This window comes from Periophthalmus magnuspinnatus, chromosome 4 (assembly GCF_009829125.3).
Source record: "Periophthalmus magnuspinnatus isolate fPerMag1 chromosome 4, fPerMag1.2.pri, whole genome shotgun sequence".
Lineage (NCBI taxonomy): Eukaryota > Metazoa > Chordata > Actinopteri > Gobiiformes > Gobiidae > Periophthalmus > Periophthalmus magnuspinnatus.
The window spans coordinates 20695375-20713425 of NC_047129.1; the positions used below are offsets into that span (position 1 = coordinate 20695375).

The following is an 18051-nucleotide window of genomic DNA, read 5'->3' on the forward strand; positions in this document are numbered from 1 at the left end:
ACAAATGTAAGTTCTTCCATAGCGACTCATCTGTCTCTTTATGTTAGATGCCCTTCCTTATGAGACTCTGGATATCCAAACACACAGAGTCAAAGGGGTTGATTTGAATTTAATGATAAAATAGTCTGAATTTGGCCAAACAGTCCTCCCCTTTTATCAAACGAGCGGGTTTTGGGTTGAAGCCACCGACTGTGTAAAGAAGTGAGTAAGTGTGATGTCACCGCAGCGTTCAGCTCCAAAAAAAGCTCATCAAGAGCAGTTATAGCGGCCAATCTGGAGCCCAGTTCCATATTTGAAATTCTGACCATGAGTATCATAGCAACCAAACAGCCAATCCAGAGCGATGCTGTGGAAGGTAACGCCCCTTCCTGCCCACAGAAATCTAGAAAGAAAGAAGGTGCCTGATTTGTTTCATTAATGTTCATATCTTGATTTACAGACACAATAGTGAAATTAAAAAACAGGATCACGTAAAGCAGGTTAATTTGAACATTTAAGACCAAAATGATGAGTCTGACAGCAGCAATTACAGAGAGAGGGGACGCAGTTTTTAGTCCGTGGAGCCGGAAGTGCACCCCATGATCACTTCCTGTTTGGAGCGCGGCTGCTAGCAGGTTAGCTTCATCCATTTATTTATGTCTGTGGGTGAAGCTGATTGGCCACTTCTTCATTCCATGTAATAATAAAACACTCTCTCTCATTTATAACGACATGACACTCGCTCATTTAAACTCAGTGGAGGAGATTTATTTCTATAGAGCAAATACAAAACTGCAGACTGACCCCTGAAGGCACTGCACCAGAGGCACATCACACTTCAATGCTGGAGTTGCATTTGCTTCTATTGGTTCTACTGCAGCTTAAGAAACTGTGGAGATAATATTTCTCATCTACAGCATTCGTCAGGTCTTGGTCTGGATACATCTCAATATGTTTATACAAATATACGTCAGATTAGACTTGCTCCGGTGACAACACATCTGTGTTGTAGGATTTTTCAAACTGAGATTTTTTTGTTCTAGATAATAAAATGTTGATTATGAAAGCATATTTCTAAAAGCTGTGCCACCATTTGTGTAAAAATTAACTGTGGGACTTAATCCAATCACGAAGGACAATGTTTATGATTTTTCCATTTGCTTTTACATAGAGCATAGTGACCTCATGCATAAGGGGCATATATGTCACTACAGAGAAACAAAGGTCAAAAGTCACCTATCCCATCTGCTTCTCCTCCTCTGGGAACAAAGTAAATAAATATCAGGGAATGTTACAGCACCCTGAGAAAACTGTGACATAGACCTTTAAAAGTATTTCTGTAGATTAGACTGTGCAGGTTTGGGTCAGGGTTAGGCTCAGTATTAGGGTTAGGGTCAGGGTTAGGGGTCATGGTTAGGATCAGCGTTAGGGGTCAGGGGTAAGGTCAGGGTTAGGGCACAAACTGTATAAAGAAGTGGACTAAGTGAGTGTGACGTCACCCAGAGTTCGGCTCCAGTCAAATGAAGCTAATGTGGACCCCAGTTCCATCTTTGGGATTCTGACTGAGAGTATCATAGCAACCAAAGAGCCAATCAGGAGCGAGGCTGATGAAGGTAATGACCCTTCGCATCCGCACTGCTGGCTTAGCAGAGAGCGGAGCTTAGCAATGCTTTGAATCAAACCTGTTGCTAATGCTAGACCTCGGGGAGGTCAAAAAATGCGCCGGATTTGTCTCTTACTACTGTTCATATTTAGATTTACAGACACAATAGTGAAATAACCCAGGATCATGTAGAGCAGGTTAATACGAACATTTTAAGACCAAAATGATGAGTCTGACAGCAACAGAGAGGGGACACAGTTTTTCAATGTAAAGTGAATTGGAGCCAGAGTCGATGGATCATGCGCCAATGACCACTTTGTATTTGGAACGCGCGGGCTAGCAGGTTAGCTATGTCCATTTATATACAGTCTATGGGTTAGGTTAGGGTCAGGGGTTAGGGTCATGTGCATCTGGTTTAAAGGTGCAGTATGTAACTTCTCTGATAAAGGGGTGCCACCTGCTTGTCTGATGAAGATATTATTTCCTAAAATGCTCCACAGTACGGCATTACACTTCTGTACCTCACATTTTTTTGCAATAACTGGTGTTTTTATTAACAAACAAATATATCATAACTTAGCTTGGGTTGGTTAAATGCCATATTCTGGAACATTTCAGGCAATGCAATAACATCTCCATGGGGACAAGCAGGTGGTGAACTCTCCACCTGAAAAGTGCGTAGTGCAGCTTTATTTGTGACATCATGTTTGAGTTAGTGCAGTGACACAAAAAGGCTTTTCATTCATAAACTGATATATTTCTCTGTATATTTCAAACAGCAGGTTCAGTTTGTCTCTGGAGTCTCTGATGCCAAAGCCTCATCAGCTTTAGTCTCTGACCCTAAAGTCTCGTCGGCTTCAGCCCTGATTATTGTTTAATTTTTCACAAAAATGTCACGTCTTCTTGGGACTGGACCCAGCGCCAGTGTGCATCATACTCCAGATGGATGTTTTTACCGTTGAGTTTGCAGGAATCATCTGTGTCTATCTTTCCATTGGGGAAAGGTTTGTGGTTCGGACTTTGGTTACTGTGCCGAGGACTCCCCGTATGTACACCAGTAGCTCCGGTGTTAGCAGTAGCAGTTCCGCTCTTGTCCGCTAGCACACCGTTAGCTTTGTTGAGCTGCGATTGCAGTTTTACTGGGCTGTTTTTGGCTGAAGATTCTGGGGTCTTCCTCTGCCAGGCTGGGGGCGAGCTTACACGCTTGGGACTGTCCATTCTGGGTCTGATTGTAGCCGTAGGTTTTAGAGTTGCTACGCTAACGCCACTCCCATTTTCGCTAGCTTTCAGACCACTTTTCTGCAATGTCCTTCCTGCCACAGTTACCTCAGAAGCTTGCGGCGTTGACGAGCATAATAAGGACTGATCAGAGCTGGAGGGGCAGTATTCATCCATGTCGTCAGCGAGCGTGTCTAGATAGCTTCCGATGGAGATGTTGTCCAGTTTGTCATTGGGGTCTTGGAGGCTGGTCCAGGAACCTCTCCAGGAGGTATCCGGCCCCTCGCCCAGGCTGTACTGACTGCTGGTCAGACTGCTGCAACGGCTGGTCAGCGTGCTCCTCTCCTCCAGGAGCCACTTCACAGCCTCGATGCCCTCGTGCACTGCCAACAGCTGCTGCAGAATCTTGACATCTGCTGAGCGCAAGTATGCCTGAAATCAGAGAATAAGAAATGACAGAAGAAGAGATTCATGTCAAAGTTTTGAACGAACAAACAGAAGTTTTAATACATCACATGGTTGTCTGCGTCTAAAACCTCGAAGCTAACTGTGAACTTACTTTGGTTCAAAAATGTAAAATTTAAACACTCTGCTGTTTGAAGCACAAACACCTTTATTCCTTCACAAACTTCACAGTGACCCAAGCTGGACGAGGAGATGCTGCCAGAGCAGAACAAGAAGAGACCAAAACAACTGAGGTGTGATAATAGAGCACAGACTGTCAAAGGCCTGTGTCCAAAAGGAACAGAGACAGAGCCAGGGATGTGGTAATGCTCCTTTAATTATATCATTTATGCAACATGAACAAGCTTAAAGATGCACCATGTAACTTTTCTGGGTACTACCTGCTTGTCTCCATGGAGATGTTATTGTTTTGCCTGGAATGTTCCACAGTATACAGCATTACATTTACTCTTCAGAGAGCGGGGCTGCCGTTCCACAGATCTGACCTGGAACTTGGCCTTGTGGGGTCACTTACCAAGCATTAACATCTCCATGGAGACAAGATGAAAAAGTTACAGAGTGCACTTTTAATATGTATTTGCTGATAGTTTTTGTTGGTGCAGTTAAATAAAGCTATAATGAAGCTATAAAGAAATGACAGCTCTTTATCTGTGGGACTGTATAATCCCTCAGTCATCCAGGTCTGATCCAAAGCAAAAGAAAAATAAAATCTGTCACTGGACAAATAGGGGAGGAGTGAAGACATTTGGCTGCTCATCCAAGTTGCTTCTTCAGTTCTGTTCAGATTACTGCTGGACACTGCCTTATATCTGTCTGAAAGGTGGAGCTAACTACACTGAAACTAAAAACATCTATTGCACTACCCTAAAGATGCACTCTGCCTGAGTCTTACTTAGCATAGTCATTCAAGCCCCCAATGAGTGATTTTATACCTATTAGCATCCTGGCTAGCACTATCATTTCCTTGGTTTTCCTTGATTTTTGGGGGGTCTGGGGGTGGAGTTATAGATGTGGGAGAGATTATGGCTAAGGCCCACACATGTTTAAGGAAGGATTGTCTTTCCTAACAAAAATAGCTTCTTTAACTCCCCTCTCAAACCATTTATTTTTCCCTGGCTAAGATCTGTACCTCACTATCTTCAAAGGAGTGGTTTAAGATGAATCTTTAAGATGAACATTTACAGCTGACTGGGGTCCAGAGGAGCTCTCTCAACGGTGTTGAACATTCTCTTATGACGTGTTGGACTGTTTAGTTTCTCCAGTGTAAAGCTCACTGCACTCTTCACTACACTGAATGGAGTAGACCACCAACCATTACTTTGTTTATGGCTCGGGGTTTTGTCCTTTGGGTGTTATTAATGTCCACATCTTGATTTACAGACACAATAGTGAAATAAAAACCCAGTATCATGTAGAGCGGGTTAATACGAACATTTAAGACCAAAATGACGAGTCTGACAGCAGCAGTTACAGAGAGAGGAGTCACAGTTTTTACACAGAAAGTGAATTGGAGCCAGAAGCGTACCTATGAATTTAAATTACATAGTTTACGTAAATTTTCAAAAATATCGACAAAGCTTATGCCCGGTGGCTGCTTTGGATTCTAAACAGTGATATCGTCCATGAAAAAAAAAAATCTCTGTCCATCTTTACTGTCTTTATATTGATGGATTGTAAAATGTCTAACTACATAAACATCATTTCAATATTAATGTGGATATTATTTAATTACTTTAATATTGTTTTGTTTTTTATATTATTCAGGTAAAGTTGAGAAACAGTATTACACAAAAACTGTACATCTGGCATTTTTCAAATGAGCGACCAGCACTACAGGGTTCATTAAGCTTCTGTAGCCATTGACCTCTGACCTTTGTTCATCTCCTCTTTTTGATGAAGTCCTGGTGACCTCTGACCTCCAGGTCACTTTCAATAAGTGAGATGGAATTATTGATTGATTCAGCGAAACTCCTTCAAACCATAAAGCAATGGAATTTAGTGTGGTGTTAGTGTGGGGTTAGTGTGGGGTTTAGTGTGGGTTTAGTGTGGGGTTAGTGTGGGCTTTACTGTGGGATAATGTGGGGTTAGTGTGGGGGTTAGATTTTAGTGCTAACCCCGCACTAAATCAGTGTTAGACTAGAGTGTTAGATCAGGGTGTTAGATCAGAGTCTCAGACCACAGTCCCCAATGAAGCATCCAACTTCACATTTGTCTGAAATCTCATCCATCACATTTTATTTCAGAACGGAGGTGGATTTTATGTTTGTGCTCAGGGTGAAGCCACAGGAGTCTGGAAAAGCCATCGGAACAGCATTGTGCCAAATCAAACCAGCCTCAATCTCGTTTAAAACCACTGCACAAACAAAGCCAATGAGATTTCAATTGCCTTAAATTAGATCAGAACTGAAGAATGAACCAAATGAATATAGAACTAATGCATTTAACCTGACACACTTTAGAACAACTGTGGATGTGGAGATAGTGATGACTGTCCTACTGCCTGATGTAAACATCAGTGCAGGCCCACAGCAGCCCACAGTGTGGCTAGTCGGTTAGCTATGTCCATTTATATATGCAGTCTATGGTTTACATGCACTTAAAACTTTAAAACTTAGGACTGGTGGTTCAATTTTCACTTTGAGACTTATTATTGTCAGTGTTCCCTTGGGCAGGACAGTGACCTATTAGAATTAGATGGCATCTATACAGCAATTATTACAGAGTACATAATACTCTAAGACATACAAAGTACAGAGTACTCTAAGACACAGAGTATTTAAACTATAACTGCTCAATCTTAACTTTCTGTCTGAGCTTGTTAGATCTACCAATTCACCTCTAATCAATTGTGTCAAGGGATGTCCAAAGTCAAGAGCTGTCCAAAGTATCAAAAATCTGAAACTAATCAATACTAAAACTAATAGCGAAACTAGATTCTCATTTTTCACAGGTATCGATATTAAAAAAAAGTCCCATTGACAGAAATGACCCTTTCCTGAATCTGTTTATAATGATGTTGAGCTGCATCTTTCACAAATATAAGACACACAGACTAGTACACACACACACACACACACACACACACACACACCCCCACACACACACACACACACACACACACACACACACACAAACCTGTCTACATGAACCTTGAAATGTTTCACAGTGTGGCTTTCAACGTATGTAATATCTGGATCCAAGTCATGCTGACACCAGTCAGCTCATTTACACAAATAATAATAATTTTGAATTTAAACTACAGAAGAAGTATAAAGAAGTGACTGAGTGTGACGTCACCACAGTGTTCGGCTCCAAATGAAGCTCATCGAGGCTGGAGCAGTTATAGGGGTGAATTTGGAGCAGAGTTCCACATTTGGAATTCCAACCACGAGTATCATAGCAACCAAAGAGCCAATCAGGGGCAAGGTTGTTGAAAGTAATACCCCTTTCTGCCTACACCGCTGGTTTAGCAGGGAGCGTGCGCTTAGCAATACTGTCAATCAACCCTGCTGCTAATGCTAGCAGGAGTGACCTCGGGGAAAGAAATCACCTGATTTGTCTTTCATTAATGTTCATATGTTGATTTACAGACACAATAGTGAAATAAAAACCCCAGGATCATGTACAGTGGGTTAAGACGAACATTTTAAGACCTTTGACTTGAATTTGTCCAGTGTGGTATCAAACCATCAGACTGTAAATCAGGGGTTACAACACGGTGCCCTTCGATGATCCTTCGATGTCGGCTCTTCCTATCATTGTGAAGCAGAATTTACCAAGTGTTGGATTGTTCACCCACTAATGGGGAACGTGAGCTGGTTCGTGAGACAGGTTAGTTTGACTCAAGGACTACATGAGGCACCCGCAATAATAGTATAACTCACTAATGAGCTTAATCTAAAATTGAATTTTATTATGCTACTGTCATGATGCCTGCATTTTCTGTCTCCCTGTGTGCTCTCCCCCTCCCCTACCTGTCTGAATCTGGAGCTGGGAGGAGTTCCTACTCCTCCCGTGCGCACCTGGAGCGCATTAGCGCAGTCATCACCATCTGCTGTCGAGTATATGAGGGCTCGGCAGAAGGCACTCGGAGCCAGACCGCCCGCGTGTAAACGTGAATGTTCCTGTTCAAGTTTGTATCTTGTTGCCTGCCTACTCGTGTCTTACCGGATTTTGCTGCTTCCCAGATTCCTGCTCTCTCGCTCGTTCCTGCTCCTGACCCTGCGCTCCAGCTCCGGTACAGTCCATCCCTTGTCTTTGTCTCCTGCCCTGTCTTGGTCTCCGGCTTACTTCCCGTCTCCTGCCCTGGTTCCCACTCTCTGAATTACTCCTGCTCGGCCCTCCCTGGTCTCGTCTCCGGTCCTGTCTTGCTCCAGCCCTGGTTGTCTCTGTGTCCGCTCTGGACTACCCCCACTTGGCTTGCTCTGGTCCCGTGCCCGATCCTGTTCTCGCCCGTTCCTGGTTTTCCCTGTTCCTGCTCACCACTACGCCCACCTGGTTTGCCTCCCGTGTGTTTGAACTATTGACTCTTGTTATTTCACAAACTGTAAATAAACACTGTAAAATTGCCCCGAGTCTGTAATGTAATGGCACTATTTTATGTGTATTAATACTACAACTGTGAATCGCCGGATATAGAATGGATCTACATCTTCCTGTAGCATGGCTAGAATAAGGTAACAGCGCAATGTGAGTGCTAAGTGTTATGTTCAGCACTAAAAGCCTACAAGACCTTTTAACCACTCGTTCCTGATTCTACATAACACTACATGGTGTCAGAAGACGTCGGAAGATGGCGAAATTCCCACCTCCAGAAACTTTTGATTTTTCGCGGCCGGAGTATTGGTCAGAGTGGCGGCAGCGATTTCAGCGCTACTGAACAGCAACGAAGCTCAACCTTGAGGACGGAGATGTCCAGGTCTGTACACTGCTGTACTCGCTCGGAAAGGAAGCGGAACAAGTGTACAAGACATTCACCTTTGAGGAAGGGGAAGATGAGGATGAATATGAGATCGTCTTAGAGAAACTAGACAACTATTTTGTCCCTAAAGTAAACACAATTCACGAAAGAGCTCGTTTTCATCAACGCATTCAAAGAACTGGAGAAACGGCGGAGGAATACATCCGAACACTACACGAGTTGGCAAACACCTGTGCATTTGGTGAGGTAAAAGAGGAAAACATCTGCGACAGATTGGTCATAGGAATCCAAGATAAAGAACTGTCTGAGAAGCTACAAATGATGCCTGACTTAACCCTCAACAAACAGTGGAACTCGTGAGGCAGTCGGAGCAAGTGAAACAACACGTTAGCGAACAAGGCGTTAATGCTAGTGCGCATCTATGTGTATGTGTATGTGTATCTATGTGCATCTAAGTATCCAAACGCCAGTCATACAGAGACAAACAAAGGCAAAGTGAGAGCCATGTGAGTAAAGCACAGCACATAAAAACAAAATCACATCTACATGAGAGCAAAGGGCCCAGATGTACAAGATGTGGCTGTATGCATCAAAAGAACGACAAGTGCCCAGCACGCAGTGCAGAATGTAGAAGTTGTATGAAACTCAGACACTTTGCAGTAGTTTGTCGCTCCAGTGTGGTCAATGAGGTTACTGCACCCAAACAAACAAATGAGAGCAGTCCAAATTACTTCCTGGGAGGAATCACAGAGATAGAAGATTCCACAAAGGCATGGACTGTAAAGTTGCCAATCCAAGGTACATAGGTAATTTTGAAGATTGACTCAGGGGCAGACACAAGTGTTATACCAGTAAAAGACATTTAACGAACTTGCTTACAAGCCAAAACTGAGAAAGCTAACAAACAAGTAGGAAAGTCCTGGAGGCAGTTTGAACTGTTTAGGTTATTTCATAGCCACAACAATGAGAAACGAGAAAACATTCAGATTCAAAGTTAACGTGATCAGGGGTCCACAAAGCAGCCACCTATTAAGTCGCAATGTCGCAGTTGCTATGGGCCTGATAAAGCGCATGGAAGAGATAAAAGCTTCTGCACGAAACAATGACTCTTGTCCCAGTGATGTTGGCAAATTGAAAATAAAGCCTATCAAAATGCAGTTCCCTACAGTGTGACAACCGCTAGGAGAGTGTCGGTGCCCATGCTGCCTAAAGTGAAAAGGGAGTTGGATCATATGGTGGACTGTGGGGTGATTCAGCCTATATCGGAACCTACGGAGTGGTGTGCACCAATGGTTCCTGTACCAAAGACGAACAAAGAACAACTAAGAATCTGTGTAGACCTCAAAATGCTCAACAAAGCAGTAAAAAGAGAGAAATATGTCTTACCCACTGTTGATGACATTTTGCCAAAACTAGCAGGTTCCAAAGTGTTTTCCCTGCTAGATGCTGCAAGTGGTTTCTGGCAAATACCACTTGATCCAGACAGCGCAAAGTTGACTACCTTTATAACCCCCTTTGGTAGGTACTACTTTAACAGATTACCATTCGGGATCACCAGCGCTCCAGAAATCTTTCAACGAGAGATGACAGAACTTTTGAAAGGGCATGATGGAGTAGCAGTCTACATGGATGACATTTTAGTCTACTCAAACACACCCGAGAAACATGAGGTGAGGTTACAAAAGACTCTAAAAACTCTTAAAGATGCGGGGCTAAAGCTTAACCATGAAAAATGCCTTTTGCAGCAACACCAACTCAACTACCTTGGACATTGTATTGATGATTATGGCATCAGACCGGACAAAGCAAAAGTGAAAGAAGTCACTGACTTCGAGACACCAAAGAATGTTTCGGAGTTGAGGCGGGTCCTTGGAATGATTCACTATCTAGGCAGATACCTACCAAACCTTTCTGAAGTCAATAAACCACTTAATGACCTACTCAAATATGAGGTGACGTGGACTTGGGATGCCGCTCAAGAAAATGCGTTCAGCAGAGTGAAAGAGCTTGTCACAAATTCTCCTGTACTAACATTCTTTGATATAACTAAGCCAACTGTCGTCAGTGCAGACGCTAGCAGTAATGGGTTAGGTGGTGTGTTGCTCCAAGATCACAATGGACAGTTGAAACCAGTGAGTTTTTGTTCCAGAACACTCACCGAGGCAGAGCGACGTTACGCTCAAATCGAAAAGGAGTGTCTTGCGGCAGTCTGGGCATGCGAGAAATTCAGCAGATACCTTTATGATTTAGACTCCTTTATTCTTCAGAGTGATCACAAGCCATTGATACCACTAATAAACAGCAAAGATCTTGATTCTGTGCCACTAAGGTGTCAAAGACTGTTGTTGAGAATGATGAGGTACAACCCCACAGCTGTGTATGTACCTGGCAAAGAACTAGTGGTTGCAGATACTCTTTCACGTCATCCCCAAGCAGCTGTAACACATGAAATAGCTGAACTGTTAGAGGAAATAGAGGCACATGAAAACGAGATGCAGACCGTATGGCCCATTTCTTCAACAAAGTTGGATTTGGTCAAACAAATGACCCTACTAGATGCAGAACTTCAAACTATACAGAACTTCATCCAGGCAGGTTGGCCCCAGTATATAGCTAAAGTTCCACCAAAGGTAAAACCTTACTACACTAACAGACATTCCCTCACAGTGTCAAACGGCTTGGTGTTGTACAATGACAGAATAGTTGTGCCACAACAGTTAAGGCCAGAGATTTTGCAGCGCATTCATGACGGACATCAAGGTATCGTGAAGTGCAGAGAAAGAGCAAAGTGTAGTGTGTGGTGGCCAGGACTAAGCACCGAGATCAGGCAGATGGTCAATACTTGTGTGCATTGCCAAGAATCCAAACCTAGCCAGAAAAGAGAACCTTTACTCACTACAGTGCTACCTAGTTGTCCATGGGAAAGAGTAGCAGCGGACATTTGTGAACTAAACAAGCAGAACTACTTAGTGGTTGTTGACTATTTTTCCCGCTACATAGAACTGGCCCACCTGAAAAACAACCACGATTGCAAACCTCAAAAACATCTGTGCGAGATGGGGATGTCCAAATGAACTTGTTACTGACAATGGTCCCCAGTTTTCAGGGAGAACCTTTCTACAGTTTGTCAAGGACTATGATATAAAGCATATTACAACTAGCCCTCACTACCCACAGGCTAATGGTGAGGCCGAGAGAGCTGTACAGACAGCTAAACGCATTTTGAGACAGTCTGATCCCTTTTTGGCGCTCATGATCTATAGGTCGACTCCCATACAAGTCACTGGAGTGAGCCCAGCTCAACTCATGTTAGGCAGACAGATCAGAACGACAATCCCGACCTTGGAAACAAAGCTCCAAGCCTGACTTTCAGCTTGTAAGACAGACTGATGTGAGAATGAAAGAGAACTACAAAAGCACCTACAACAACAGGCATGGTACCAAACCATGACCAGAACTTCAACCAGGGCTCGGTGTTGCAGTGAAACTGGACGGTGAAAAAGGATGGATGAAACCAGCTACTGTCCTGCAGCAGTGTGATTCACTGAGATCATACTTGGTTCAAACAGAGGGAGGAGTACTGAGGAGGAACCGCCGTCATCTAAAACCCATCTTTGGTATCCCAGCCACACCTGCGAAAGAGGGACAACAACCGGTCGATAGTGATGGAGAGCCACACTCATCTCCTTCATCACTGGATCCAACAACTGATCTATCTGATCCAAAGAAGTATAGTTCACTTGGGACTCCAGTCCATAAAACTTCCAGTGGTAGAGTTGTAAAACCACCTAGCAAATATGCAGACTATGTTATGTAAAATATGCTGCTAGACTATTGTTCCAAGTGTTTGCAGTTGAGCCTATATGATGTTTATCGAAAGAAGTTGCACTAAGGTAAATGCATTTTGTGTTAGTCTCCATGGTTCAGAGCAAGTTATGGCATAAATTTTGCACTTATGCATACTGAAGCACTGTATATGTACTAACCTACTACTAAGTCTTAAAAGACAAAGAAAGGGTGATGTAATGTAATGGCACTATTTTATGTGTATTAATATTACAACTGTGAATCGCCGAATATAGAATGTATCTACATCTTCCTGTAGCATGGCTAGAATAAGGTAACAGCGCAATGTGAGTGCTAAGTGTTATGTTCAGCATTAAAAGCCTACAAGACCTTTTAACCACTCGTTCCTGATTCTACATAACACTACAGAGTCTGCATTCCTTGGTCCGCTCCTGCACCTGCCGTTACGATAGCTACTATTTTTTAATTTCCCTTGCATTTATATATATTTTAAAATGACAATATCTTAAAAATATGTTCATTATATATGAAGTTTAGATAAGTTAAGGTGAACTCTGACCTACTCAGTTCAAAGGTAAATATTGTGCATGCGTGACAAAACCAGTGCTCAGCTAGCGAGCGCTGTGAAGATGCACGCTGAATGTAGTTTTGCAACTGTAAAAGACTGTGTGGGGCAACTGTGGCGACGGCAAAGTGGCACAATGTGGAGGGACACTTCACTATGTGTCACAAAAGCTCCATGCTAACTACCCACCAGGAAGTACACTATGGGCAACTAAAAGCAGGTTTGCGTAAGCAACAGTCTTTTTTCACGAGACCAACGAAAAAGTCACAAAAAGCAAACGAGATTTATTTAGAAATATGTAAGCTGATTTTTCTTTAACATTACATAATTGATAACTTTTTGAAATGTGGTGCAACATGTTTTGTTAAAAAGGTTTGTCAGTGGCTGGTGAAAATAGGACATTTTCCTATGAGATGTAGTGATGTAAGTGTCATCTGAAAATTTAACAATTGCTAAAATTAATAAAGTTAAAGTGCTGAATATTGATGAACGTGATCAGTGTCTTCACATAGATGATTACACTGGGTAAAAAAAAAAAAAAATTGTAAGTGTATGTGATTTTTGGATTCAGCACATCAAAATTATCCTAAATCAGCTAAAAAAAACTTAAACAATAAATTTGGTGTTGACCAGTGTTATCATTAATCATTATTAATAATGTATAACTAAAGGCAAACTGAGCAAATTTGTTATTTCAGAAGAGCGTATCAAACTGGTCGCCCTTCATATGACTCACTACCCATGAAGTAGCTCTCAGTTTAAAAAATGTTGGTGACCCCTGCTGTAGATATAAATGGACATAGCTAACCTGCTAGCCTCCACGTTCCAAACAGGAGGTCAGCATGGTCAACTCTGGCTCCAATTTACTTTTTATGTAAAAACTGTGTCCCCTCTCTCTGTAACTGCTGCTGTCAGACTCGTCATTTTGGTTTTTTAAATGTTCGCATTAACCAGCTCTATGTGATCCTGTTTTTTTTATTTCACTATTGTGCCTGTAAATCAGACACAATAGTAACTCAGTCACTCGGTCCACTTCTATTACAGTCTGTGTATTAAACCTGTCATTTTCATTATATTACAGGTTTTATTGTTAAAAAAAACTTGGAAAACATGCGTTGTATTGTGAGTGGGCTTGCCTCTCCAAAGATCTGACCAGTAACTTGGCCTGGTGGTGTCACCTGCTGGAGATACCAGACCACACATGGAGCTGCTATACTGTAGAACACTGCGGAACATTCTATGCAAAGTAATAATATCTCTATGAAGATAAGCACGTAGGCGGCTGCCAGAGAAGTTACACAGTGCACCTTTAAAACTTAAAAGTCAAGATACAAACATTTGAGAGAAAAATGCAGGGCAGCTGTAGTTCTGCTGATGGTTGAATCTCCACACTCACTTCATACTGTTGTTGTGTCCTTTGGCAACATACAAAATCCTGTCACATTACATCTCCATGTATTCACACACACTATAAATGCACTCTTTCTGCATTCTGCAATCCTCCTCTGCTTCCGACTTCAACACAGCAGCAAAACCACCAACCACCTCAGCATGTCCTTCTCCTCTTCACTGCCTCACTCAACCAGTCCTCTGTCATTGGTATGGTTTCTTTCAGCTGAAATGCCAGCAGTGCTCTACAGACTCGTCAGATCGGTTTGCATAAAATGTAAATCTACTGGAAGCTGAAGGTCAAAGGTCGTAAGACACAACTTTGACCCATTTAAACTAAACACGACACAGGCCTCAGTTCTGCTGGACCACCCGCCTCAGGTGAGGCGAGGCGACTTAGATGAGAATTTGCCTGGTTCCACTGGTTTATTTTAGAAAATTAATTTAGTTTGTATTAAAGCCACAGTGTGAAACTTTTAGCCATAAAATATAAACAACAAAATAAAAACATCTTTCTTTCATTTTGGATGTTTTTTATTGTACTGACCTTACTCTGTTATAAAACACAGCAGTTTGTTGCATTGTTTCACTGTTGAGTTTGCTGTACTTCAGAGGCGCTCGTGCTAACGCCCCGAGTGTAGGAGGAAATCTGACATGTATTGATTAACTAAATCTGCCACACAGCGAACGTATTCATCCGTGGGAGACAGGGATGTACTGTTTGCGTGGCTCATATCCTAGCAACCCTGGTGACGCGGTTGCTATGCCGACAGCTGATGGTGAGAGCATGAAGGAGAGTTACAGAATGCTCCAGGACCCGTCTCTATGGTTCAGGCTAGAGATAATACTACACCATCAGACCAGTCAACCAGAGGCCACTGTCCGAAATCATGGACCCTAATATTCCAGCTCCATTAGATTTGAGTATAAATGTGATTGAAGTGATAATAGTTCAGCACAAAGTTGTTTTACAATTTCACTCATAATAAGTGTTTTTAAGTCACTTTAGCCACAGCTGTCCTGGGGCAGACTTCATCATTAATGCAGGGAAGACCAAAGAGATGGTGGTGGACTTCCACAGACGCCACTCTACTGCCCCCTCAGTGAACTAAGGTCTTTCCTATGCTGGGCCATGAGTCTCACCCCCTGCAGGACGCTCTGTCTGTCCTGGAGAGCAGCTTCAGTGACAGACTGACTCACCCTCGCTGTGTGAAGGAGAGGTTTCACAGGTCTTTCCTGCTGCTGTCAGACTGTACAATGAACACTGTTAATACTGAACATGTGTCATTCATCCATACCTATGTGCAATACTCAAGTCACGTTACGGAGATGTTACATTAGAGTCTATTTTTAGTTTATTTTTTAAGTCTATTTTTTAAATAATTTTAAGCTATTTATCTATTATCTTGTTTTATTGCATGTACCATTTTCCTTCTGTTCTTTAACTGTGCGGTGCAAGATTGGAATTTCCCCACTGTGGGACTAATAAAGGAAAAGGCAAATGGAAACGTAGCTGTCAATCTGCACCATCAATAGATGCTTGACCAGCACATGGACTGGATGAAGCTATGGCTGAGTCTGATACTTTCACCTCACAATAATAAGGCTCCAGGATTTATGTACAACGCTCATGACCAAGTAAACAGAACAACTACTGCAGATGAACGGCACAGGGTCTTTCACATCTACAAACACAGGAATTAGGAATATTTATGCACAGAAGCATTTAAACATCTGCTTTAATGAGGAGGCATCACGTGTAGAGCAGCTGTTTGTGTGATCACTGTTATTTTCAAATGCACGTGTGGCCTTAGTGCAGACTATGCATTAAGTATTTCCACACAGGAAACGGCTCCAGCAGAGTCTCTACGGGGGATGCTCTGGGACAAACCATCATCTCTGTCTGTCAGCAAATGCTCAATGAGGCCGTCAGACCTCCCTCTGCTGTCAGTATACATCCATACATATATGTATAAATATATACACACACATACATATATGTATACATATATGCATGTACATACACATATGTAAACATATATACACATACATACATATATGTATACATATATATACACATATGTATACATATATACATATCACTGTTACACCTCCATCAATGACATAACGCTCAGACTTAAGGTTTGAATATTTACACTGTGTGAAAAATAGAGCTGATTCAAGCCGGTGTCTTATTACTGCTTTTATTTTAGAACTGTTGCTATAGTTACAGCTTCTGTACTGTTAAAGGCTTTAGTTATTTTCAAAATAAAACATAATTATACAGGGGGCAGTTTTAATGCAAAAAGGACTGAATGGTGTGAGCCAAATACCATCTGTGAAATAACTAACTCTGATCATCTGTTAATTTAGTATAAATTTAAAGAAATAATAATCAAGCAAATGTTCACTAACTAAATTAAGATATAAGAAGGTATAAAACGGGATGTTTTAAAAAGTCTATTTTCATTTTCAGCTCTCTAAAAGCATCTGCAGAGGAGGATGGTGATTGTGTCTCATTATGGCTCTGACACTTATGGCTTAATAACCACAGGCTCTTTGCTGTATCAGTATAACGCACATCTACAGAGTCTGTCTCTCTCTCTGTCTGTCTGTCTCTCCCCACACACACACACACACACACGCTCCGCTCTCACCATCTCTGTCCTGAGTTTCCGGATCTTCTCGTCCAAACTCCGCATGTCCGTGTCCACGTTCGGCTCGTGCGTAACGGGCGTCTTTTTCGCGTCTCCGCGGAGACACGCGGCCTCTTCTCTCATCCCCCGGAGCAGCCCCTCAGGGGTTTTCAATCCGAGTTTCACCTCGATGTCTCTGAGGTCCGGGGCGTTCTCACTGACTGTGCTGTGCTCCTCCATCTCAATCAGAGTCTGTGTCAGAGTCTCATGCGTAAAAACAGACACAAGTTATGTCCTCACGTCTCTGGATAAATGTTGCTGATGTTGTTGATGTCACAGTCACTTCCTACAGGCGCGTGCGGAGTACATCCTCTGCGACTCCAGCTGAGGTGGACTGCGCCAAGAGATAAACAATCTGACAGCATCAGCAGAGCGTACCGACACGAAACACAGGACAAACATCCCTTTAAACCATTATCACCAGAAAACCGCGTTAAATCTGCGTGAATCCTGTAAACGCGGGACAAAACTACAGCTCATCACGTGAACAGAAGAGCAATCCACCAAAAGACGGTTTCTACATAAGTCCAGACACATGAATGTAAAGAGAGATGTCCAGACAGTTCCGGGTGGGTCCAGACAGTCCCGGGTCTGCTGGGCTCGTCCCGTGCGAGCTCAGGGTCTTCTAACAGCAGCCGTCACATTGCGCAGATTCCACCTGCATGATGACAGCCGCAGAGTGGGACCAATGCGTAAAGTCCACGCGCTCACATAAAACACACCGAGATAGACCCGGGTCCTTTCACAATAAAGCTACGAAAGGGGGAATAAGGAAATGTCAAAATAAAACAATAGAGTCTCTAATGTGAAATGCGACGGGCTTGTGTCATAAAACTCCATCACAGAGGAACAGGCCGTTTTAAAAAGTAAAACTATGATCCATAGTCTACGATCTGCGGCTGTGACAGGAGGCGCTGCTGAGACATAATCGGCTCATTTGTATTTCTTTGATTTGAAGATAAAGCAGATAAGCAGATAATTTACAACCAGATTTGTATCGGTCCTATATATGGATATTATATATGGATTGTATATGGATACTATATATGGGTAATATACATGGGTTCTATGTATAGGCCCTATATATGTATCATATATATATATATATATATATATATATATATATATATATATATATATATATATATATATATATATATATATATATATATATATATATATATATATATATATATATATATATCCACGAAATCACATTGTAGAATTCTTTTATGAATTAACTGGTAAATTCCTCAGTAAAATAAGTATTTGGCCATCTACAAACAAGCAAGATTTCTGGTCTGTAACTTCTTCTTTGAGAAGCTCCTCTGTCCTCCACTCATTGCCTGTATTAATGGCACCTGTTTGAACACGTTGTCAGTATAAAAGACACCACTATGGCTAAGAA

General features: G+C 42.2%; 1 protein-coding gene across 1 annotated transcript; it reads right to left on the reverse strand.

Moving 5' to 3' along the window:
* Nucleotides 1-728: 728 nt before the first annotated feature.
* lurap1 (leucine rich adaptor protein 1) lies at nt 729-16878 on the reverse strand. The gene is made up of 2 exons (XM_033965205.2): nt 16605-16878; nt 729-3232 (listed from the first exon to the last, which is right to left on the reverse strand). The coding sequence occupies exons 1-2, from the start codon at nt 16821-16823 to the stop codon at nt 2465-2467; spliced, it is 987 nt and encodes a 328-aa protein (XP_033821096.1). The 5' UTR covers nt 16824-16878; the 3' UTR covers nt 729-2464.
* Nucleotides 16879-18051: the final 1173 nt, after the last annotated feature.

Bases quoted from the DNA above. Each gene is read 5' to 3' on its own strand.
- lurap1 (XM_033965205.2), bottom strand. From the start codon at position 16,823: ATGGAGGAGCACAGCACAGTCAGTGAGAACGCCCCGGACCTCAGAGAC. The intron at 3,233-16,604 runs GTGAGAGCGGAG...CTCTGATTTCAG, and splicing joins GGAAACTCAGGACAGAGATG to GCATACTTGCGCTCAGCAGA.